Raw genomic sequence first — 25349 nt, forward strand, 5'->3', positions numbered from 1 at the left:
GGCCACAACAGTGAAAGGCCTGTGTACCGAAAAAAAAAAAAATCACCACCTTAAAGATATGAAATTTTTATGAAAATAAATAAATAAATAAATAATGAAAACTAGCATGACAGGGGCTTCCTTGGTGGCTCAGTGGTTAAGAATCCGCCTGCCAATGCAGGGAGTATGGGCTCGAGACCTGGTCCGGGAAGATCCCACATGCTGCAGAGCATCTAAGCCTGTGTGCCACAACTGCTGAGCCTGCGCTCTAGAGCCCACGAGCCACAACTACTGAGCCCTCATGCCGAGAGCCTGTGCTCTGCAACAAGAGAAGCCACCACAGTGAGAAGCCCGTGCACCGCAACAAAGTGTAGCCCCTGCTCACCGCAACTAGAGAAAGCCTGCACATAGCAACGAAGACCTGATGCAGCTTAAAATAAATAAATTTATTAAAAGAAAAAACAACTAGCATGACATAACTCTGCCCAGTCCAAACTAACTTTGCCCAATCCCAATACTGCCTTGCAAAACTCTCTTTAAACAGAGTGAAGTAAGTCAGAAAGAGAAAAATTAGTATCATATATTAATGCATATATGTGGAACCTAGAAAAATGGTACAGATGAACAAGTTTGCAGGGCAGAAATAGAGACACAGACATAGAGAACAAACATATGGACACCAAGGGGGGAAAGCAGCGGGGGTGGTGGTGGTGGTGGTGGGATGAATTGGGAGATTGGAATTGACATATATACACTAACATGTATAAAATAGATAACTAATAAGAACCTGCTGTATAAAAAAATAAAATAACATTCAAACAATTTTTTTTGAATTTAATAATCTTTGTTTCTTAGAGTAGTTTAAGGTCCACGTCAAAACTGAGAAGACATTACAGGGAGTTCCCATATACACCCCTGTCCGCACACACAACCCCCCAGTATGAACATCCCGCACCAGATGGTGCATTTGTCACAACCAATGAACCTGCACTGGCACATCCTCATCTTCCAAAGCTCACAGTTTACCTCAGGCTGCATTCCTGTCAAATTCTCTTTAAAATCGCCCAACCGCGGTACTGAAACCCTATAAATACCCTTCCCCATCTTCTCTCTTCTGAGATGCTGCTAAGATGGTCAAAGTGCTGGTTCATCTCACTGTATTCGGTCCAGTAAGCACAGCCTTCTTGGTCGACAGGCTTTCCTCATGGTTTCTGGGGTGGCTTCTTGACACCACGCGGCTCACTTCTTGAAGAGCAGCGACCATGACCCCCAGATAAAAACCTTGTATCACAATCACTACATCATAGATTCACATATGTCCGTAGGGATGATGTGGGACTCAGGCCACCACCAGGCAGCCTTAATGAGGATCCTAAACATTTACAACAAGCACTTTATAAAAAGCCAATACCCTCGTTTGCTGCCTCATCCACAGCACTGGCAACACATTGACCAGTTGAACGGTTCCAAGCAATTTCGTGGACCCGGCTTAGTCACTGGGGTAAAACTTTTCCTTACAAAGCAGCTGGAAGATGAGAACAATTTTCTAATCTCCAAAATGATAAGCTTTAATTGACACAAACCAGTAGGTACTGGCAAACTTAATCTCAAAGAGGATTTTGTAAGATGCCAAGGTCAACTTGACACAGAGCGGTGGTTACACTGGCATTAGCCCTGAATCATTGGGCGAGGGGCTGGGGTCTCATAGGAGGTACCTGTGCCCTCGCTGTGTGAGTCCTCAGATCTCTTTCAAAGAGTAATGACTTCACGGGGATCCCAGCCCTAAGCCTCACAGATTCCAGGAACCCCAGACACAATGGGAGTCCTGGAGGTAAAACATGTGTTGCTAGTTAGAGCCAGAAGGAAGCTGAAGGTCTCTTTCTAAAAGAGTTCATGTGTTCTGGTCAAAGGGGAGATGCTGACATTAGTTTTCAACTGTAGAAAACGGCCAAAGGGATGCCTTTGTTTTTTGTAAAAGAAAGAAAGAACGAACGAAAGAGGGACTTCCCTGGTGGCACAGTGGTTAAGAATCCACCTGCCAATGCAGGAGACACAGGTTCGAGCCCTGGTCTGGGAAGATCCCACATGCCGTGGAGCAACTAAGCCCGCGAGCCACAACTACTGAAGCCCACGCACATAGAGCCTGTGCTCCGCAACAAGGAGAAGCCACCACAATGGAAGCCCGCGTACCGCAATGAAGAGTAGCACCCTCTCTCCGCAACTAGAGAAAGCCCGTGGGCAGCAATGAAGACCCAATGCAGCCATAAATCAATCAATTAATTAATTTAAAAAATAAGAAAGAAAAGGGAGGGAGGGAGGCAGGAAGAGTCAAACAAACAAAGCCAAATTTCAATGTGTGAATATATAGAAATACGTTTCTGTGCATCTAGGTAAATACATAGAAGGACACTCACTAAGCTGCTGTCATTGGTTATTTCAGGGATAGAAACAGAGGTGGGGTAGGGAAATTACACTTCATTGTGTATCTTTGGACCATTTCACGTGTTACTGAAAATTAGAAAATTTTTAAAAACATAAAATCCTCTCCTATTCTGAAATACAGGCCAGAGGATAAAAGAAGAAACTCCTGCTACTATATCTTCTAATCCTGGCAGTAGAAAAAAGTATCTGATGCAGCAAAATTCCTCAGCGTTGACAAGGGCTTTACATCAACACAAGAGAAGCCTGTCACAGCGGTTGGGTCTGTCTGCATCACAGCAGGAAGAGGACCGATGGTGCTTTGTGCACCTTGTGGAGTGAGATGGAGACCAACCTAGAAATGGGAGGGAGGCATCAATTGGCCTTGCTGGCGCTTTGGGGAGGGACGGCACGCTGGCTTCCGTGAGCAGCTTACACAGGTGTTCCCACTGACCTCAGAGGAGGCTCTCTGGGTGAGAATGTCATCTAAAAATCTGTCGCCCTTATAACTTCTGGGAAAGCCACTGGGATGAAGATTTCCAACCAGGGTCCTTCTGTGGGTAGCAGCAATACTGAATGTCCCGTCGTAAAAATCAGGCATTTCCCACCAGATCAGATGTTACGGTGACAAAGGTCGCTCTAAAAATCAAGTCTGATTAAAAGCCTTCCTTGCTTTTAACCCTCCAGAGTCCATTGGGAAAGAAGGGTAGAGAAGGCACCATTTCCCACAGCCCACGGGCCCCGCCAGCATTTCTGCAGCTCACGAACCCGAACGCTTGCAAAGTTTTGGAGCACATCCTGCAGTTTCCGGTCTCTGTGCATCTTTCTGGCACGCCCCCCTCCTCCACCTCATACCTGAACACACACCCACGCATCACTTCTCTTTGTCCCACCCCTTCCCATATGGCAAATGCCTGTGCCTCCTACAACTTCTGCTCAGATGACACCCTCTCTTCAAAGCTATCCCTGGCCCTGGCCCCTGATAAGAGCTGACGAATCCTCCTCTGTGCCCCCTGCCACCATGGCAAGCGGGGGCCCAGATCACTGGGGCAGTGGGTGCAGGGGTCACAGCCCGGGGAATGCAGCGAGCAGAGCCCTAGAGGGTGGTCTGGGAAGCAGCAGCTGGTAAAGCCACATCCAAAGGTGCCTTTGAAAAAGCTGCTCAGTACCTGAGGGCTGGCACGGGAGGGGCAAGGTGGAACCCAGAGAAACTGGGCGAACCTGAAGGAAGGTTCATGGCTGCGCCTTGGTGAGGGATGCCAGCTGCCTGGGGACCTCGCTCCTTCCTCAGGCTCCTTTCCCTAATCATCCCTGTTCAGTGACCCTAGAGCAGGTGTCCAGCGACTGCTTCTCAGGCTCACACCACTCCCTATGCCACCTGGCACTGCTGGGAGCTCAGACTTATTCCAGTAAATTCTTAGGGTGCAGAACGTATTGTGTACATGGTAAAGTACACAAAAAAGAAGAGGATGGAGCGCCCAGAGTGACCCAAATGCTTTGGTAAAAGCAGCTCAACTAAAGCAGTGTAACTAATAGTATAAGACATACAGCTGTTGAAGTCACGTCTTTATTAAAAACAACAGTAAATCGTATGAGTCCAATGTTAACACAGACAAAACACCAGGGAAAAAAACACCGTGCCAACAGAAATGGTCCTGAGATTCTCACTTCTGGAGATAATGATAAATGTACCCTAAATCATTATTTCCTAAGGTCTTGAGAAAGTTAATGTTTCAGAGAGCCCTTTACTGAAGCTGTGCCTATGTGAGGCATTTTTAGCTAATGTGAAGCTTGGGTGCTCAGCAATTCCATGACTCCCTTTGAAAACTCAACATCAGAAGTCAAACAGGCTTGATTTTCTAAACTTCATCTTTGAATTATCAATTGATTTCCTCATTATAAGGTATATGTTCTGCCTTTGGCCCATTAATAGAGTAGAAATCAGTTTCAAGTGATTGTCTCTCTCCTCAAAACTGTACTTTAAAAAGGGGTCACTCTCAGGAATAAAGACGCAGACATAGAGAATGGACTTGAGGACGTGGGGAGGGGGAAGGGTCAGCTGGAATGAAGTGAGAGAGTGGCATAGACATAGATACACTACCAAATGTAAAATAGATAGCTAGTGGGAAGCAGCCGCATAGCACAGGGAGATCAGCTCAGTGCTTTGTGACCACCTAGAGGGGTGGGATAGGGAGGGAGGGAGGGAGACGCAAGAGGGAGGAGACATGGGGATATATGTATGCATATAGCTGATTCACTTTGTTATACAGCAGAAACTAACACAACATTGTAAAGCAATTATACCCCAATAGAGATGTTAAAAAAAAAGAGAGAAGGCAAAAAAAAAAAGGGGGTCACTCCTGGATTTGAGGGTCCTAATCACTATAGAAGTCCTATGTTTATCCTCAACAGAGGACTTGCTTATACCTTTGTACCCCCTGTCTTTCCACAACATGGGAAGAAGTCTGGGTTTCAAATGCTGAAGGTGACATGATATATACTGAACCTGGCTCTCAGCCAACACTTACCCCTATTCCTCCTGTTTTGAATAGTTCAAAGGGTTCGAAATGATATTATCTTCAAATATCCTGGATAATGTAAATATTAGCGAGAACAGGTGCTGCTGTGATTGACAGAACAGCCAAAATCATGGTGACTTAAACAAGAGAGAAGCTGGTGTCTCACTCTCATGTATAGGAAGTTTGGAGATAGGCCTCCAGGGCTGTATGGTGGCTTCCTGCAGTGACTTTTAAAGTTTCTTAAGATTGAAAACAGTCATCAAACAAAAAGATTAGTAAATTTTCATCTACCTGACTTTGGCCCAGCCAGTTCTTCAAAATCTCACTTCTGAAGGTTTACTTAGCCTGGGATACTTTTGAACATTTTTTTCACAGTGAAGGGGAGCTGGGACATGTAAGAAAAAGTGGACTTACCTTTTCTCTCATAAACTTTGCCCACATAGACTCCACAAGGTCATTTTTGGAGTGCTACAGTCCTAATTATACGTTAAGTCCACGCACTTCCCTTATTGCTAAAAATTCTTGCTTTTTTAATCCCCAAAGTTATCTTTATTAAAATCTATTTCATCCTCTAGCGACGTTCACTTGAGGTCAAGTAAAAAGGAGGTGAATGGGACTATAAATTGAAAAATGGAGAAAAGATACAGTTGTATGTTCAATAATTCTACCAAAAAAATTTTCATGGCATGACATCATTTGTCTAACAAGATTTTTTTAATGTTCATGATGATACTTAACTTTTTCATCCATGTGACTAGCTGTAATCCTTCTTTTCTAGTAATAGAAACCCATAATCAAACAAAGCAAATGAAAACATGAAGTGACTTTAAGGACAAGATGAAAAGTCAATATTAATTACAATGTTCGAGTTTAAATATATGAAGTAAACAACTGTCTGTGTTAGCTGCAGTGCAATTTGTCCTCCAAATCCATGTTCAGGGAACATATTTCTGTGTATCTCTCTTGATATTTAGATCCTACTGGCAAGTTAAACTCTTGGGCAGATGCCTTTCCAAAAATGAGAGTGGATTTTGTTCACAGGTATCAGCTTATCAATTGTTAGCCAATTCCATCAGCTGAAGAAAGATGTTTAATGGTTTGAACATTAATTTCTATGTGTTTTATTCACACTTTTATGGATTCACATTTCATTACCTTCAAGCGGAGGTTGGCCTGTGGCTGCAGCTGTGGAGTGAGAGGAGCCTCACAGACCACACAGATGGGCGTATTCACGGGCACCAGGTTTTCACATTCTGCACATAAGCCCATCTGCACAAAGAACGAGGTCAGGTTGGCAAAAACTGAAGGTATAAGTAGATCTTAAAATGTTAGGTTCAATTTGCTTTAATAAAAATTTCTTTTAAATAATTACCACTTTTATTCTTATTTCCTTCCTATTAAAGTAAAAACATGTTTATTGTAGAAAAGAGAGGTATAAAGAAAAGAAAAAATAGCTTACAGCATGATGGAGTGAGGAAATCGACACATCTTCTCTCCAAAAAGCAATTATAAAGTTGGATAAAACTTTAAAAATTCTGAAAGTCAACCAAAGACAGACAACAAACTGAAAAGTAATGAACTTCGGGCAAGGACACCACACGTCTGTTGGGTCTTGCTTGGGCTGTCCCCATCCTCCTCCAGCTCTGTCAGCGTGGAGGCTCCACAGAGCAGGGAGGGCTGTGAAAAGCAGCAGCTTCGCGGCTGCTGACGGGCAGGGCTCATGTGACTTGGAGCACGGTTAAGGTGATGATCTCAGTGGCAAGCAAACAGGGAGGACAGTGGATCCACTAGCCTGAGCTCATGGTCCTGTTTGGGGCAACTGATGAACCAGCAACTAGCCAGGGACTTGAAGGGGAGTTCCAGAAGGTAGGTCATCTCTAGGGGGCTTGATAAGCTCCTCCCACACCCTCAGTTGACTGGAAGATGTTCGGATGTGCAGCGTTAGACCTAAGAGGGTCCAAGCCACCCACACATCCTTGGCTGCACATGAAGATACAAGAGAGCTCAGCATAAAGTAGGAGCTGGGGCAGGCCTGAAAACAGCCTGAAGTTTGAATGTTCCGCCCAGCCCACAACAGATCCCTCGGCAGAGACTGGAAGCCTTGGAGGACCAAGGTGTTTGAGCACAATTTCTGGCCAATCTTCAGTCGAAGTCTAAGCTATGCACACCCAGGGCTGATCCCAGGCTTAAAAATAAAACAAGGGGGGCTTCCCTGGTGGTGCGGTGGTTGAGAGTCCACCTGCCGATGCAGAGGACACAGGTTCGTGCCCCGGTCTGGGAAGATCCCACATGCCGCGGAGCAGCTGGGCCCGTGAGCCATGGCCGCTGAGCCTGCGCGTCCGGAGCCTGTGCTCCGCAACGGGAGAGGCCACAACAGTGAGAGGCCCGCGTACCACAGTAAATAAATAAATAAATAAATAAATAAAACAAGGGGAAAACCCTGATATTAGTGGCTGAAAACTGCAGGGAAGACAGGCTTGAAAGAGTTAATCCAAGTAAACAAACAAAAAAACCAAAACAACACCACAAGGAGAAAAAGTCAGAATCCAGACTTATCATACTCTCTAAAATGTCCAAAATTCAAGAAAAAATTGTGAGATGTGCAAAAAACAAGAAAGTGTGACCAGTACTCAGGGGAAACAGTCAATAGAAATTGTCTCTGAGGGGAGGAAAAGAAGATATATTGGAGCAAAGCTTCTGTGTATTACTGGATTTAAATTAAATTATTCTGAAATAGACTTGAGAAATTAAGGAGTATGTTGTAATCTCTAGCGTTCTCTTAGAAAATAACTTTTAAAAAGAAAAGAACTTTTTAAAATAGTAAAAAAAAATAGGAAACATAGGAATGAAAATGGCATACTAAAAATTATTTATTTAACACAAAAGAAGGAAGTAAAGGAGGAACAGAGGAACAAAAAAGACGTGAGACAAATAGAAAACAAACAGCAAAACAGCATATGTAAATCCAACCATATCATTAAAGACATTAAATGTGAATAGACCATAACACCACATTCAAAAGGCAGAGACTGTCAGATGGGATAAAAAAACGAGAGGTATGCCTGACTAGAGACATGACCTAGATTCAAAGATACAAATAGGTTGAAAATACACGTATAGAAAAAGGTATATAATGGAAATAGTAAGGGTAAGGGAGCTAGAGTGACTGCGTAAATATCAGGAAAAAAGGACTTTAAAAACAAGAAATGATCCTAGAGACAAAGAGAGGCATTTTGTGATGATGAAAGGGTCAATAAATCAGGAAGACACAGCAATTATAAGTGTACATGAACATAACAACAAGTCCCCAGAACACATGAAGCGAAAACTATGAGTCAGCCTTAAGGTAAGGCTCCATCTGTCATCACCTGACGACTCTAAGCCCCAACTTTTACTGGTGGACCACAGTGGCGTTTTGGAACTCTAAGGATCAGCATCAACTCAGAGCTAGTATCTAGTAAGCCCCCAAAGGTTTAGGCATTTCCTCTTCCTCAAGGCACAGGTCCCTCTGGAAAAGGCTTCAAGGATGACCTATGACATGTACTTGCAATGATGCAGGGTCCATCCTCAAGGACACCCAGCCGCCCTTCAGTTAGGGAGCTGTGGGTTTGCGAATCGACTTAAGTCCTGAAACTGGGTGACACCCTTGGATGTTCCACTGTGGTGGCTCAAGTCACGTATTTGGCTACAAAACATGTGATTTTTTTTCTATTATATAAACCAAGCAAGACACTAGTAGGCTGCCCATCTGTTTCATTCTTAGGAAGACCACGATCAGATTCTGATTACTGATATGTTGCTGCGGCCTTTTACGGTAGATGTGCCCACCTTGTCTTTGGCAGTTAAGTGCTGCCACTTGACCTCTGGAATCCTGCTAGCTCCCTGAAATCAGGGAGCCCATCTCAAGAGTGGCATCGCCCCATGATCATGTCTGGCCTCCAAGGAAAGCAGCCATGGAACTTTTCAAGGATGCAGGCGCTCCTTTCACTAATATGTATTCCTAACTCTATGCCTTATTGAAGGACATGTCTTCTGGGCCTTCTTGTGAAATGCAGGTGAGAGTTGGGGGCACACAGGACAAACTTGACAAACTTGACAAACAGGACAAACTTGACAAACCTACTCCAACATGATATCAGGAAAGACTTAGCATTGAGTCTCACTGACCATAGGCTACTACTGAGTACAAGTTTTAGTCAGCCAACCCCAAAAGCAGCTGGAGTCACCGCCAGCTTCATTAGCTAACATATTAAAATCAATCCGGAATCTATAAAAGAGGCATGTATATCAGCGAATTTGGCCCAACTTAGTGTTATATTCTGCCCTCATTTAAAATCCACTCCCAGACTTGTCCCCCAAGATTCTGCCAATATATGTTAGCAAAATTGTGCTCTTCTTTTCATGTGTAAGCTTTTTGTCCTGGATCACAGAGTACACCTTTCCCTCTAGAGCAACTGGGATTGGACCGTAGTCATGCTACAGGATGGCTACAGTGAGTCTTGATGAGAATACACATCCCCTTTCAAAGCCACTGCCCCAGGCGAGGTTATCACAGAGATTTCAAGGAAAGGAAGGCTAGCATCCTCAGACAGGAGGGCCAGCTCATCCACTGGCAGAGTAATTTAGGGAACCAAGAATGTGCGTTTCCGACTTCCCCAGTGGCGCAGTGGTTGAGAGTCCACCTGCCAATGCAGGGGCGGGTTCGTGCCCCGGTCCGGGAAGATCCCACATGCCTCAGAGCGGCTAGGTCTGTGAGCCATGACCCCTGAGCCTGCATGTCCAGAGCCTGTGCTCCGCAATGAGAGAGGCCACAGCAGTGAGAGGCCCATGAACCGCAAAAGAAAAAAAAAAAAAAAAAAGAATGTGCATTTCATCTGGGTCCAAGCCAACATCTCCATTCCCAGTTTCAGGATCCTGTTCTGTCCCAATACATACCCGAACTTTCACAAAAGAAATGTGGTGATAAAGTGAATTCAGCTTATGCTGTAACTCACCAACATATTCAACTAAAGTTTGTGTTTGCTTTCAGCAGCAAATCCCTGGAGCTACAAGAAATAGGTTCTTTTGGGGCTGTCATGGGGGCACTCTGGTTCTTGGATTATGAGTGAAAGGTCCTGAGCTTGTCGGTTTCTGTGATGCTCCCAGGTGCTCAGGAAGACTGTCCACACCGCAGCCCTGGCTGGTATCATCACTGCTGCCACAACCGTCAAGTGCAGCGGCCACCTGGCCACCCAAGAGGCTTGCTTCAGGTGACGCTTCCTCACTACCAGGCCCGTGTGGTAGCTTGACTTCTCGTGATGCCGCTTCATGCTATGAATTGCTAGCATCCTGTTTCCCACGGGCAAGGAGCTCAGCGCTGCTCCCGAGCAAAGGGAAGGACCAAAGCCCTTCTTCGCAGGTCTAGTTCCTGGGGCCGCTCCTGGTACCAACTCTGTATCAGTCAAAGTCCAGTCAGGAGACAGAAAGCTCAGGGTAATTTAAACAGGGAAAGTTTAATATAAATAGTTATTAACTAATAACAGAGGACTAACTGCTAGTGGGTAAAGCGAACTCTAAAGGATACAGGACTACCCAGGATGGGGAGAGCCACTGCTGCTCCGGCTGAGGCAGGGACCTGAAGAGGATCCAGTCTGGAAGAGGCACTTACTGAACTGGGTGTGGCTGCCACCCACTGGATGGCAGAGAAGTTCACTGGGGTGACACAGACCAGAGCTGGCCCCAGAGCAGGCGGGATCCTATGAAATTCATGAGGACTCTCTCCCTGGGGAGCTGGCAGGACATGCTGGGAAGCCACGCACAGGCTGCTGATGAAACGTGCTGGGAAACTGCCCCCTGGGATGCCTGAGAGACTTTCTGGAAGCTGGCTGGGTACCCGTGGAGCCCACTGAGAAGCTGTTCATGAGATGCCATGCAGTTCACCAGGGTTCAGCACAACCAGGTGTCCTGCAGGTTAGCTGAGCACCGTCAGAGCACAGGGAGAGGGAAGCACAGCAGAAACAGCAAGAGGAGTCGAGACCTTTCTCCCGCAGTGTCCCTCCCAGTAATGGGCCTCTACTGACAAAAATTAACATCAACCAGCTGGCTACGGAGAAATCCACAAGGCAGGATGAAGAGGTACCCCTCTGCATCTCTCTAATGAGACCCTGAGTGGCTTGGGTCTGGGATCCTAGGAGTAGGATCGCCCCTTTGAGTACCAGAAACCCAGCTGAGAGCAGGACACAATAAGAACTCAATAGGTCAAATTACAAAGCTTTTTATACATTAGAGCACGTTAATAAATATCATTTACAGGCAGTATAGATGTTGCAAATGTCATCATTTTGAATATTTATAATCCCTGATAACCTTTTCTCCCTGTAATAACAAAGAAAGTCTTGAAAATCTGTTTGCAGGCCAGTAAAAAATAACTTTGACATTGCACCCATAAATATAAGCAGGGAAAATTCAAACCAATGAGACCTGTTCATGTTTTATTTGCTGTCCCGTCTTTTACGAGGAGTTCAAAATATATCATGGAAGTAAAGTGACTTCTACAGCATATCCATTTAGTATCTGGCCACTTGCTTAAATGCATAACTCAATCCTAAAACTCTGGACTCTGAATTTATTGAATAGTGGCTTTTTCTCAGTGACTATCTTTTTTAAATGGTCATTTTCAGTCAACTTCACAGATCCTTTTATATCATTTTGTAAACCTTAGTCCAAAAAAGCCCCAAAGTATCACGTGCATAAAAGATGAACACATTTTGGTGAAGGTTTTGATTTGTAGTAAGCCAAGTACGTTTTCTAACTAACTACAAACTTAATGGTAGGATAATATCAATTATTATCTACACTTAGCCAAAACTTTTTAATTTAGATATACTGATCAATCTATAGCCTATATAAACAGCTTCTTTGGACAGAATGAAGTATCCTATGGATATACAGACTTGTAATTAGTACTCCTGGTCATTTATTTCTAGAATATATTTCCTTATTGTCCCCAGGTTATGAACAGAAATATCACATAAGTAGGAAACATGTACTTATCCATATGTGAATCATTGAAATAAAAAGACTTCAGTCTTTTTCTGAGCCTACGCTTCTTCAAGGCCACACAAAAGAAATGGCATCACAAATAAGCTTTTCATTCCTAAGTAGCAGTCTGGATAGTACAAGATTCACTTGCTAGTAATTTTTTCAACAAGTATTTCTGTTTGTGGTTCACGCGTGCCAGGTACTTTGCTCCTGCTGCACACAAAGATCAGATAAACCAATGGAAGAAGGTTTTAAGGATTCTGCTGCTCACCTGAGCTCCTTCTGGGGGTGGGAGACGACAGCCAAATATGGGCGGGACAGAAGAGCCACATTCTAGACAGTAGCGGGCAAAGGGGTCAGACGGGCGGGGCACAAGGCAGTGGGCACACCTGCAACAGAAGAGGGTCCTGACTGGCCATGTTCTGAGGAGTGCACGTTGAGAAGTCAAGTGTCAATCTTGACAAGCATTCAAACTTAAATAAATAAATGAATTTATTTAAGTGAATTAAGTGAATTTATTTAAATGAATAAAATAGAAAGCAGAACACACTCAAAGCCTATGGAACAAGTTCAAGATGGGAGATGCTTGTCTAGTCATTTTATTACCAAGTGGCCGTACAGCTGGGACTCATGGTGCCCTTCACCTGAAGGCCAGGCCCATCTCACTTCCCAGCCGCGGCAGCAGTTTATCAGCCGCCTTTGACCCCACTTCCCAAGTGGGGCCCCAGTCGTCCCATCACCTTGGATCTGGCGTGCGTGAGGGTGAGACATGGGAATTCCGGGAATGTCCACGCCGCACTTTGCTGACTCCCCATCTGAGCACTGAGCCCAGCCTCAGCGAGAGGTCCTCTCACCTGGCACTCGGAGTCACTGTCAGTCAGGCCCTGTCTTTGTTTTCACTCACCTGGGTGGAGTCCGAGGCTCTGCCCCAGCAACGTCTGGCCCCATTTCCCTGGCGGCTGGGTCCCACCCTTCAGCCCTCACCCACCTACCTCGTTCTGGATATCAGCCAAAGTGAAAGGACTCCAGGAACTGGGCTTCCCTGTGAATAACACTGCTCGATCCTGTGACCTATCTGAACTGCTCAGCATCTATGACGTTTGCATACGGTGCACTGGATGGCTTGGTAGCCTGCACCAGTCTCTACCATGGCCTCTCAACAATCACTAGCCTTTGTAGTTGAGTCCACTTGGGGAAAGGATAGTCTTTTCAACAATGGTGCTGGGCAAACCGGATAGTGACATGAAAAAGAATGAGGTTGGACTGATTGATACCTTATGCCACATACAAAAACTAATACAAAATGGACCAAGGACCTAAATGTAGGAGGTAAATTTACAAATCTCCCAGAAGGACACATAAGAAAAAAGCTTCATGACATTGGATTTGGCCATGATTTCTTGGATGTGATCCCAAAAGCACAGGCAACAAAAAAAATAGATAAATTGAACTTCATAAAAATTTGAATATCAAAAAATACTATCAAGACTGAAAAGACAAACTACAGATGGGAGAAAATATTTATCAATCATATATCTGATAAGGGATTAATATCCAAGATATATAAAATATTCTTGCAACTAACAACAAAAAACAAACAACCCAATTCAAAAATGGGCAAAGGACTTGAATAGACATTACTCCAAAGAAGATGCCCAACATCACTTGCGATTAGGGAAATGCAAATCGAAACCACAATGAAATACTACTTTACACCGGTTAGGATGACTATTAGAAAAACAGAAAATAAGTATTGGTCAGGATGTGGAGAAACTGAAACCCTTGAACATTTCTGGTGAGAAAGTAAAGTATGCAGCTGCTGTGGAAAACAGTTTAGCAGTTCCTCAAAAAGTTAGACATAAAATTACCACATAATCTAAAAATTTCAGTTCTAGGTAAATACCCCAAAGAATTGAAAGTAGGGACTCAAAGAGATACTTGTACACCAATGTTTATAGCAGCATTATTCACAATAGTCAAAAGGTGGAAACAATTCAAATGTCTATCAACAGATGAATGGATAAATGAAATGCAGTATATATATACAATGGAATGTTTTTTACCTTTAATATGGAATGAAATTCTGATACATGCTACAACATGGATGAATCTTGAAAATATTATGCTAGTGAAATAAGACACAAAATGTTAAATATTGTCTGATTCCACTTACATGAAGTTACTAGAACAGGCAAATTCATAGAAACAGAAAATATAACAGAGATTACCAGGTGCTGGAGGGATAGGGGGATGGGGAGTTATTGTTTAATGGGAGCTGAGTTTTGTTTGGGATGATGAAAAAGTTCTGGAAATGGACGGTGGTGATGGTGGCCCAAAACTGTGAATGTACTTAACGCACTGAATTGTACACTTAAACATTGTTAAAATGGTAAATTTTATTTATGTATATTTTACCACAATAGAAGTATAAAGGACTGTAAAAAAATAACTGATTATGTCAAATAAAAGTAATAATGTATTGTGGGGTTCATAATATTTGTAGAAGTAAAATAAATGACCACAAGAGCACAAAGGCTGTAGTTACCCAGTTATTGGAAGTACACTGTCATAAGGTTCTTAGGCTATAAATGAAGTGGCATGATACTACTTGAAGACAGACTGTAATAAGTTAAAAATGTGTGCTATAGGGCTTCGCTGGTGGCGCAGTGGTTGAGAGTCCGCCTGCCGATGCAGGGGACACGGGTTCGTGCCCTGGTCCGGGAAGATCCCACATGCCACGGAGCGGCTGGGCCCGTGAGCCATGGCCGCTAAGCCTGTGCGTCTGGAGCCTGTGCTCCGCAACAGGAGAGGCCACAACAGTGAGAGGCCTGCATACCACACACACACAAAAAAAAATGTGTGCTATAAACCCTAAAGCAACCACTAAGAAGAAAACTTATAGCTAATAAGCCAACAAAGGATACAAAATAAAATAAAACATACCCAATTAATCCAAAAGTAAGCCAAAAAAAGGGGGGGCAACAAAGAATAGATAAGACAAACAGAAAACAAATAGCATGACAGCTGACAAATTCAAACATACCAATAATCAGAATAAATATAAATACTCTCAACAGCCCAATTAAAGTGCAGAGATTGTTAGATTTTTTAAAAGCAAGACCTGATTATATATGCTGCTTAAAAGAAACCAACTTTAAATAGAGAAACACAAATAGATTAAAACTAAAAGGATGAAAAAAGATACATCATGCAAATACTAATCAAAAGAAAGCAGTAATGGCTATTTTAATATCAGACAAATTTGATTTCTGAGCAAAAAATATTATCAGGGTTAAAAAAGGTTATTTTAGGGGCAGGAGGGATAAATTGGGAGATTGGGATTGACACATACAGACTACTATTATTTAAAATATATACCTAATAAGAACCTACTGTATAGCACAGGGAACTCTACTCAGTACTCTGTAATGACCTGTATGGGAACAGAACCCAAAAAAGAGTGGATATATGTATATGTGTAACTGACTCACTTTGCTGTACAGCAGAAACTAACACAACATTGTAAATCAACTCTACTCCAAAAAAAATTAATTTTTTTTAAAAAGCTATTCTGTAATGATAAAGGGGTCAATTCAGCAACAGGACATAAGATTCCAAGAGGTTTATATATTTAATAATAGAGCTTCAAAGTACATAAAGCAAGAGCCGATAGAAATACAAGGACAAGTAGACAAATTCATAATTATAGTCACAGATTTCAGCATAATTTTCTCAATAATTGATAAAACAATAGACAAAATCAGTAAAGACAGAGAAGACTTAAATAATACAACATTGTATTAGTTTCAGGGGTACAACAGAATGATTCAGTAATTGTATATACTGCAAAATGATCACCACAATGTCTAGTTAACATCTGTCACCATACATAGTTACAGAATGTTTTTCTTGTGCTGAGAACTTCTTAGATCTACTCTCTTAGCAGCTTTCAAATATGCAACACAGTATCATTAACTATCGTCACCATGCTGTACGTTACATTCCCAGGACTTATTTATTTTACAACTGAAAGTGTGTGCCTTTTGGCCACCTTCACCTATTTCACCCACCCTCCCAACCCCCAGGGAGATGCAAATTAAAACCACAACTACCACCTCATTAGAATGGCCAAAAATAAAAATAAAAGTGTTAGTGAAAATGTAGGGAGACTGGAACTCTCATACATCATACACTACTGGTGGGAATGTAGAATGGTACAACCTCTTAGGAAAACAGTTTGACAGTTTTCTTAAAAAGTTAAACATATGCCTACCATATGACCCAGCCATTCCACTCCTAGCTGTTCACCTAAGGGAAATGAAAGTATATATGCACAGGACAACTTGTATACACATGTTCATAGCAGCTTTATCTGTAATGGCCCCAAACTGAAAACAACCTAGATGTACATCAATAGGAAATAGGATAAACACACTGTGATGTATCCGTACAATGGAATACTACTCAGCATTAAAAAGAAATAAACATCTGATGCATGCAACGACATGGGTGAACCTCAAAGTAATTAGGTGGAGTGAAAGAAGCCTGGCAAAGGAGTAAATACCGAATCATTCCATTTATATACGGAATCAAATGCAAACTAAGCTGCAGTGACAAGAAGGATACCAACAGCTGCCTGGAGATGGGGAGGGACATGTGGGAGGATTTCAGAAGGGTGCGATGTAGGACGTTTTTGGAGGTGATGGATTTGTTCATTTTCTTGATTGTGGTGATAGTTTCAAGATTATATGTATATGTCAATTGTACTCTTTAAGTGCAGTTTATTGTATGTCATTTGAACCTTTAAATATTGTAAAAATTTAGTAAAAAACAGTTGGGGCAAATACCACTGTTATGTCCCATGCTCAAATTCTTTTTGACCATACTGTGTCTTAGCAGGACTTAAGAAACAGTAAAGAGAATGCAATACTTACTTGAGGAAGTCTGTCTCCCTTTGAATCCTCATGATCTCTGTGCTTGTCAAACTCTTCTGGCCAGTTATATGTGCAAAACCAGGGAACTAAAATTAAGAATATGTATAAAATCATGCTACAGTACAGTAAAATTACATTAAGAGCTCATTTCAGTGCTTTGTCCTACCATATCCAGCAGCCATCTTTTAAAAACCATGATGTGAGGGCTTCCCTGGTGGCGCAGTGGTTGAGAGTCCGCCTGCCGATGCAGGGGACACGGGTTCGTGCCCCGGTCCAGGAGGATCCCACATGCCGCGGAGCGGCTAGGCCCGTGAGCCATGGCCACTGAGCCTGCGCGTCCAGAGCCTGTGCTCCGCAATGGGAGAGGCCACAACAGTGAGAGGCCCACGTACCACAAAAAAAAAAAAAAAAAAAAAAAACCATGATGGGGAAAGTCTTAAGTAATGATGAATTGTTAAGTAATAATTTTAATTAAAAAATTAAAGTGATGTTCATCATCAGACACATGTATTTCCTTAAAAACAAGAGTTTACAAGAAAAGAGATCTGAATTACCATCAGACAGACCAGATTTCAGAATTTAGAAACCCAAGTGAGCATCCATATTTCTCAAAGATTAAACCCCTAGGAAAAGGACTCACCTGAGAGAACTCACCTGCTGTTATCCAGAAACATTTAACTCACTTAGATATATTTTAATTTGAGCAACCTCTTTGTACCAGGCACTGTATTTGATGCAGGGTTGGGGGACAAAGATAAACATTACATAGTCCCTGCCCTCAAGGAGCTGAACTGGTGTACATACAAAGTACTGAAACACATGGGCTCAGTGTCATAACACATCTGTGTTGAGTCCCACGAGAACCTGGGGAGGTTACGATCCCATTCACCTGCTCGGGGAGAAGGGCTCCCCAGGGCTGTAATGTCTGAGCTGGGCCCGGGAAAGTAAAGAACAGTTTGTTAAGTAGACAGAAGGACAAAGGGAATTCCAAGTAGAGGAAACCCACATGTGAAGACACAGGCAGGGCAGTGATGGCCCATCCTGGTTGTCGGATATGGTCCAGGGGTCGGAGTGGCAGGGGAAGGGAACAGAAAGGACGGCTGAGGGAGAAAAGCTAACACTTATGGAGGGTCTGAGAGTAGGAAAACGTGCCTGGCACATTTCACAGTGACCTCCTAAGGTCAATGGGCAACATTATCCCCATTTTATTTTATTTTTGTAACATTTTCTTCTGATATAATTTCCAACATAGAGAAAAGGTGCAGGGATAGTACAGCTAACTCCTTTGTTCGTGTTGACATTTTGCCCCAGGTGCTCCATTCTCTCTCGGAAGCATGAGAATAACCTGCAGCATGACTCCCCTCCTCGCCCCCACAAACACTACAGCATTTCCCAAGAACAGGGGCGTCCTCCTACACAACAGTGCAAACATCAAAACCAGAAAAGTCAGCAGTGATACAATACTAGCATCTAATCCACATATCTTTGTTCACATTCCGTTAGTCGTGCCAGCAATGGCCTTCCCAGCTATAATTTCCTCCTGGACTAGGGTCTAGTCCAGTATCACACTTTGCTCTTAGTGGTCATGTCTTTTCTGTCTCCCTTAATCTGGACTCTCTCCTGAAGCCAGCACGCCTAGAGCCAGCCCGTGCTCTGCAACACGAGAAGCCACCGCAATGAGAAGCCCACGCACCGCAACCAAGCGTAGCCCCCACTCGCCGCAACTAGAGAAAGCCTGCGTGCAGCAAAGAAGACCCAACGCAGCCATAAATAAATAAATAAATTTATTTTAAAAAAAGAAATAGAAGTGTCTTTAAAAAATTTAATTTGATTGTTAAAATTTTAAATTCTGTTATAACACAGAAAGGTGCAGGTGTGGGTTTCTCTTGGAAATTCCTCAGATGTGGCAGCGCTGAGCCTGCTGGCCTTCTTGTCAGTGGCCAGCTGGACTTTCACTCCACGTATGGGTTCCAGAGAACCCACAGCTCTGGGCCCTGACACTAAAGCCAGGCATCAGCTGTCATCTACCTTCTGCCCAGGCTGTAACGCACGGCTACTTGGCTGCCTCGCCCCGATGGTGACCTCACCACTGATGGCGCCCCCTGGCGTCCCCCGGCCAGAGGCTCGGCTCAGAGACACCTGTCTCCCTGGTGATTGACCTGTTGTAACAACCACCAGCATCCTTAACGCTGATGTTTGCTGAAGTAAGCTTCAGTTAGGACTGAGTTAGAATATTGAGAAGAATCTCTTACCATATGAAGAAAAAGAGCGGAAGATAAAAGTTTTGTGGTCCTTTTTTGGTCTCCTTTGTCCTTTGAACTCTAGTCAAATTCCCCAAATGTGTCCCCATGTTCCTATTTTTTGGGAAATCTGAATCTTGGGATCTTTATTCTATCTTTTCCTTGGAAACAACTCTTAAATTAGTAGGTGGGCAAGGAAATCCAAATACTCATGCACAAAGGAAGTAATTCTTTCTAGACACATTACAGATCATTATGGACACATAGACTGTTTTTCTGAAAATAGTTATGAAGATGTTTTGTCATATACCATTCATTCTTCAAAATGATGTTGTTTCATCTCAAAAGCGGTATTCTTCTTTGGGCTACAGTGGCAAGCACTGCTCGTAGGAGTCGTGTCTGCTCAGTAGTCCATTTGGAAACCAGGTCAGCATTCTTCCCAGAAGACTGGGAAGGGCAATCTTCTATTGCAGGCATGGCTATCCTTTTGTTTAGTGGGGTTTACAGGCAGGCCTTACTAAGTCTGTAGTCCTCTGGCCTGGGCTTTGGGGTCCTCCAGAAAATACAGTGGGTGGGCAGATGAAAGAACCCAGGAGGTCAGGCTGAGTTATACCGCAGCACTGGAGACTGGAAAGGAAGGAAGGAGGTGGACCTCGGGATCAGGATAATTGGTCTTCCAGGCTGGTGGTTCTCAGATTGGGTTGACCATCAGTCATCCACAGCCTCAGTCTCAGGCTTATGGACTTAGACTACCTAGGAGCACTGCAAGAGCAGGGAGCTGGCAATCTCTATACATACTTAAAATTCCCCCCAGGTGGCTGTGATGGGCAGCCAGGTTTGGGACTCATGCTTCTGACCTCCCTTATACTTGATGATTAATGTGAGCAGCCTTGAATCATGGGCACACAAGAAGCGGTTGTGGTTGGATAGAAAATGTGACTCCAGGAAGGCTCTACCTGGTGCTCAGAATTGGAGGAAGAGACCAAAGTGTCCTGGGGTGCCCTCAGCTGCCAAAAGTCTAAATGGAATCTTATAAACACTGAAAAATCAAAGTGCTATAGTAGTTGTAGAAGACAACTAGTATAAGGGCATCTTTCTTGAGTCACACAGTAAGAACGTATTAATGTGGCTTTTACTGAGGTTGTAAACCACGTCTATCTTGTCAGATCCAAAGCGCAAGTCCCCATCTTTGCCCAATTCGAATGCGCAGTCACATTCGCATAGATGACCACTGCCTTCTCCTTGAAACCCTTTCTTTTCTTGGCTTCTACGGCACCACATTTTTTTTTTTTTTACTTTCTTCTTACTTCTTAGGCTCTTCCTCCTCTGTTCAACCTCTAAGTCAAGAATTTTGTCTGTGCCATCTTCTCTTCACTTTCTGTGCACCCCGGCAGGTGATCTCACTTAGCCCCAAGCTTTAAATACCGTCTACAATAGATATTGAACATTTCTAAATATATATCTCCAGTCCTGACCCTTCCCCTGAGTTGGAACCTGCATATCCAACAGTCTACTTAACACCTCCACTTGGATGTCTGATGCGTCCCAAGCACCTGCTCCTCCCTGGTCTTCCTCATCCCAACAAATGGTACCATCATCTCCAGATGCTAATGGTACCATCATCTGCAGACGCTCAGGCCATAACCCTGAGAGCCATCCTTGGCTCCTCCCTTTCCCTGATCCCATCTGCCTGATCCCGCAGCCAAACCCTCCAGCCCGACCTTCAGAACGCCGCCTCCTGTCTCAGCACTTCCACAACCTGGGCACAAGCTGCCATCACCTCTCACGTGGAGCAAAAAGCCTCATAAGTGATATTCCTCTCATGCCTGTACAGCCTACTCTCCACACCGTGGCCCTAGAGAAAACTTGTAAATGTCAATGAGATTGTGCCTTACCCTGCAAATGGATTCCCTTTACAATCAGAAGAAAATCCGAACTTCTCACAATGGGACTCATCCTAGTATCTGGGATTCCCACCCAAGCCTGCCAATTAGAATCACTTATGGGTGAATTTTAAAAAGATAAAACCATGCCCAAACCTGACACCAGACCAACGAAGGCAGAATTTCTGAGGCTGTGGTTTGAAGGACCTCAGGCGACTCTGAGGGGCAGCCACGTGGGAGCAGCACAGTGTTCTGAGCTGCAGCCCCGCTGGCCCCCCGCACCCCATCTCCCACCCCGCTCCCCACGCTCCATCCTCACCGCCTCCCTGTGATCCCTCACTTTGATGAACTTGACGTTACTCTGCCAAGACCTTTGCAGGGCTGGCTTCTGTTCATCTTGAAGATTCCATTAAAATGTCACCTTTCCGGGGGGGGGGGCCTCTCTTATCCCCTTGAATTAGAACACTGTTCTTCCTCCATGTGCACTCTCTGTCCCAGGCGTTCTCAAATTTGAGTGTATCTCAGAAGAAGGCCCAATTAAAACAGATGATCAGACCCACCCCCAGAGGCCCTGACTCCGTAGTTCTGGGGTAGGGCCTGAGGGGTCTGCATTTCTGATGAGCTCCCACATGATGCTGATGGTATCAGTCTGGGGACCACACTTGGAGAACAACTGCTCCATCCCATTACCCAGCTCTATCTTTTTCATGACACATCACTATTCTTAATTTTTTGTTCGATTATTCACGTTTATTATCTGCCTGCCCCCACCCCCGATAAAATGTGAGCTCCGTGAGTACAGGGGCCTTTCTTGTTCAACCAGGTATTCCCAGCTTTGGAACAGTGCCTGGCATGTGGTGACAAGGCAGGGATACTTCCTTAAAGTATTTCATGGGAAGCACTAAAAACACAGTAGGGGGGGCTTCCCTGGTGGCGCAGTGGTTAAGAACCCGCCTGCCAATGCAGGGGACATGGGTTCGAGCCCTGGTCCGGGAAGATCCCACATGCCGCGGAGCAACTAAGCCCATGCACCACAACTACTGAGCCTGTGCTCTGCAACAAGAGAAGCCACTGCAATGAGAAAACCAGGCACCGCAATGAAGAGTAGCCCCTGCTCGCCACAACTAGAGAAAGCCCGCGCGCAGCAACAAAGACCCAGCGCAGCCAAAAATAAACTAATTCATTCATTAAAAAAAAAAACAAAAAAACCACAGTAGGCATTTAGTACCCTAAAGATTGTCTTTAGAAGTTACCTGGGGCTGCTGGGTGGCTGGTCGAGAGCCTGATTCTTCACGGAAAGCTGGGGTTTCCCGTGGGCTTTCTGAGAACCGAAGATCTTTCAAAGTTTTAGGGTCAGTTCTTTCACCCACGTCTACGATTATATCAAAAACATCATTCTGTGAATATCTATAATTATATATGCATTCATGCAACTGTGTCTTCATAGTTAGGAACCTTTTAATAAGGGACCACTGTTGTCACATTTTTTCTCTAAAGTAGAATTATACAAAGAAGCTCCCACTCAGTTAAATTAATAGCAATAAAGAAAAGAATTAGCCCAGACTGAGAAAACTAAAACCTGCCCTGCGACATTCCGCAACATTCCACACCAGGCCGGGAAAATGGATAAATCCAGTTGCAAGGTTAGCAGGAAACATCATGTGTCCCAAGGACACACTGCAGCTGTAACATGTCGTAACAGCCCCCACTTTGAGCGACTACTGTTTCTTACTTGCCAAGAAACCTTGTTCCCTAAAATCAGATTATCAGAAATTTTGCTATTTGAAATCTTATCAGTAAGAATGAAACATCCAACTCTTGCCTGGAGGACCCAAGTCACTTTGACATAGAGAGGCAGCTTCAATTTCCACCCTAGTGCAGAGCTTCAGAGAGAGGTTTCTGAACACATTCCACATTTATCTTTGTTGGTTCCAAGGTAACAGAACCCCGGTCCCCTTCTCGGGTCCATACCTCATACCTCATGAGGTATACCTCGGAACGATTTCACACCGAGCCCTGCTTCGCTTGAGCCTATCAAAACTCTTCTTTCATTTAAATTTCATCATAACTCCACCCTTCCCCCTATAACTGTTATCTGTGCTTTGGTTGATGAGATCCCATGGTTCCTCTGGTGTGTGGTCTCCCACGTTGCAATGAATCGATAAATCTGACTCTGCTGGACAAGCTGCCCTATCCCTCATGGTCTTAAGCTGTTGGCTAGGACAGCATTAAAAGTCAAATTACAGCTTACTTTATTGTTCCAGTGTTTCTTATCCAACCCTTCTGCAGACAAGAACACAAGCACTGAACCTGTTTGGTGGTTTAGAATATTAAAGCTTATCTTCGTCCTGTCACGTCATACCTGGAAACTTTCCAAGGTTAACATTCCAACCCAGTTTATTTTCAACATTCTTATATTTCTTCCTCCCTTTTGATTCAACAAATCCATTTTTCAGTTCCTAGGAGGGAAGAGATTGCACATCAATCCCTTGATTCTGCCCATTTAGATATGAAAATTAAAAGTTCCATGGTAGAGACAGTGACATAGCCTGCACTTCTCACTGGAAAGGTTTACAATCGTTTTCACAAAGTGACCTCTGTCTCACCTTTCCCTGGAAACACACAGCTTTGAACCTGGGCTGCTTGGTGGGCAGCTTGTCTGCTTGGGAAGCCCCACCAGTTTGAGTGGCCAAGACCGGAAGCAGGTGGCAGCATATACAGGCAGGATGTCACCATAATGGGAGTCAGAGTAGTAACAGAGGGACCACCATACCCAGGGGGCAAAGACAGGTTGGGGTCAGGCCAAGACAGTACTTCTGTCCACTACCTGCCCACACACGGCCCTGAAACATAAATACGCTTCTCTCTGGATTTCCTTCTCCTTGGGCTCAGTCCCTCGTGCTTGGTTGAAGCCTGAGCACCTGCTGCTACACGTGGGTTCAGCCCCTGCCCAGTGTAGACCCCTGACCACACGGGGGCCCCACATGACACCTGTATCCACTGCTCTGCTCCCACAGCCTCCTCTCTGGCCTCTGATCAATCATTAGACTGAAGGGATTCCCAAAAAGCTTCCCGTCACCCCCAGCAAGACCTCCATGACTGAGACTTTTTGGTTGGTTGCCTTGCCGTGGGCTGGCGCATCCTCTGACCCTGGGATCTATCTCACTGATGCCCAGAACCCAAACATCCTTTCAAGACAGGTCTAGTTCATTCTCCAAAGAGATGAGGCTTTGCAGCTATTTGGCAATGAAGGTTTCACCATAATTGAAGGCCATGCCCACTGAGGGCTTCTACTAGTCTGATGCATCTAGTCAACAAATATACACCCTCTGCCCTCTCCTACCTGCCCCCGTGCAAGATGCTGAGTATGGCAGACATGCTCTCTGACACCTGGGAGCCTATAGTGCATGGGGGAGACAGACAGGGAGAAAAGTATTCACAGCATCAAAGCATTTTATAAAAGCAGAAGACCTGGTGCTAGGGGAGCAGAGACGGAGCACCGACGCCCAGTTTAGTTTGGCTGGAATATAGACAGGGGAGTCACAAGGCAAAGAATGAGGACAGAAACTGCTTCTTAGGATGCCAGGCTAAAGGGTCCTGCTTCCTTCGACAGGTAAGGACACAGGAGACAAGGATGCCTGCTAGGAATCTCCAGTGGGCAGGGTGGAGGAGGGACTGGCCAAAGGGTGGGAAATCAGCAAAGATACTTTGCAATGGTTGATACTGACCCCAACTATAAGGACCTGAAAATGGGCAGAATGACTGTGGTGGTAAAGGAAGGGGAAGATGCGACCACTGAGAATGGGAGCTGAGGATGCGGTGAGGATCCGGATGCCTTAGAGCGTCACTACGTACCTGCTCTGGAGGGTCTTTGAGAGCATTTTCCACATTGTCTTCTGAAGGGACTGTATCTGGCAGTACATAGTCCACCTGAAACACCTTTGTTACCATGGCACTCTGTCTGCAGTCTCTGAACATTATTCGGAACAGAAAAGGTCTGCGTGTTACACAAAGATTCAAAGACAAGGTGCCTAGAAATTAAGATGGCTCTATAAAGCCCCTTAGTCTAGAGACTAAATTTATTGTATTTTAAATTTGGAGAAACGAAAATACAGCTTCTATAATCTTTCCCTACCTTATTCTTATTCGGGTTATCTCTTGCTATGTAACAAACTGCCCCAAAACATAATGTCTTAGAACACAAAGCTGTGGGTTCGCCATCTGTGCTACCAGTTGCCATCTCTCGTGTGGCTGCAGTCAGGTGTCAGCCGGAGCCGATTCAAAGACCGACTCAGCCGGAGGTCCAAAATGATCTCTCCCCTCGTGTTCCAAGTCTGGCCTGGGCTGGCCATTCAG

The 25349-nt window shown here is 44.3% G+C and overlaps 1 protein-coding gene across 8 annotated transcripts in view; it reads right to left on the reverse strand.

The window, feature by feature from the left end:
• The window catches only part of DZANK1 (double zinc ribbon and ankyrin repeat domains 1), a 74523-nt gene that overhangs the window by 37109 nt on the left and 12065 nt on the right, over positions 1 to 25349 (reverse strand). For all 8 annotated transcript variants that reach the window (XM_027118266.1, XM_027118265.1, XM_027118264.1 and 5 more), the window contains exons 4-9: positions 24849 to 24963; positions 23356 to 23452; positions 22247 to 22365; positions 16871 to 16956; positions 12208 to 12325; positions 6072 to 6185 (exon numbers count right to left, since the gene is read on the reverse strand). In XM_027118266.1, the coding sequence (XP_026974067.1) occupies positions 6072 to 6185; positions 12208 to 12325; positions 16871 to 16956; positions 22247 to 22365; positions 23356 to 23452; positions 24849 to 24963 (649 nt within the window). The remainder of the gene's footprint in view (positions 1 to 6071; positions 6186 to 12207; positions 12326 to 16870; positions 16957 to 22246; positions 22366 to 23355; positions 23453 to 24848; positions 24964 to 25349) is intronic.

The sequence above is a fragment of the Aethalodelphis obliquidens genome, unplaced genomic scaffold (assembly GCF_003676395.1).
Source record: "Aethalodelphis obliquidens isolate GAN/ISIS:26980383/991018 unplaced genomic scaffold, ASM367639v1 scaffold18, whole genome shotgun sequence".
NCBI lineage: Eukaryota > Metazoa > Chordata > Mammalia > Artiodactyla > Delphinidae > Aethalodelphis > Aethalodelphis obliquidens.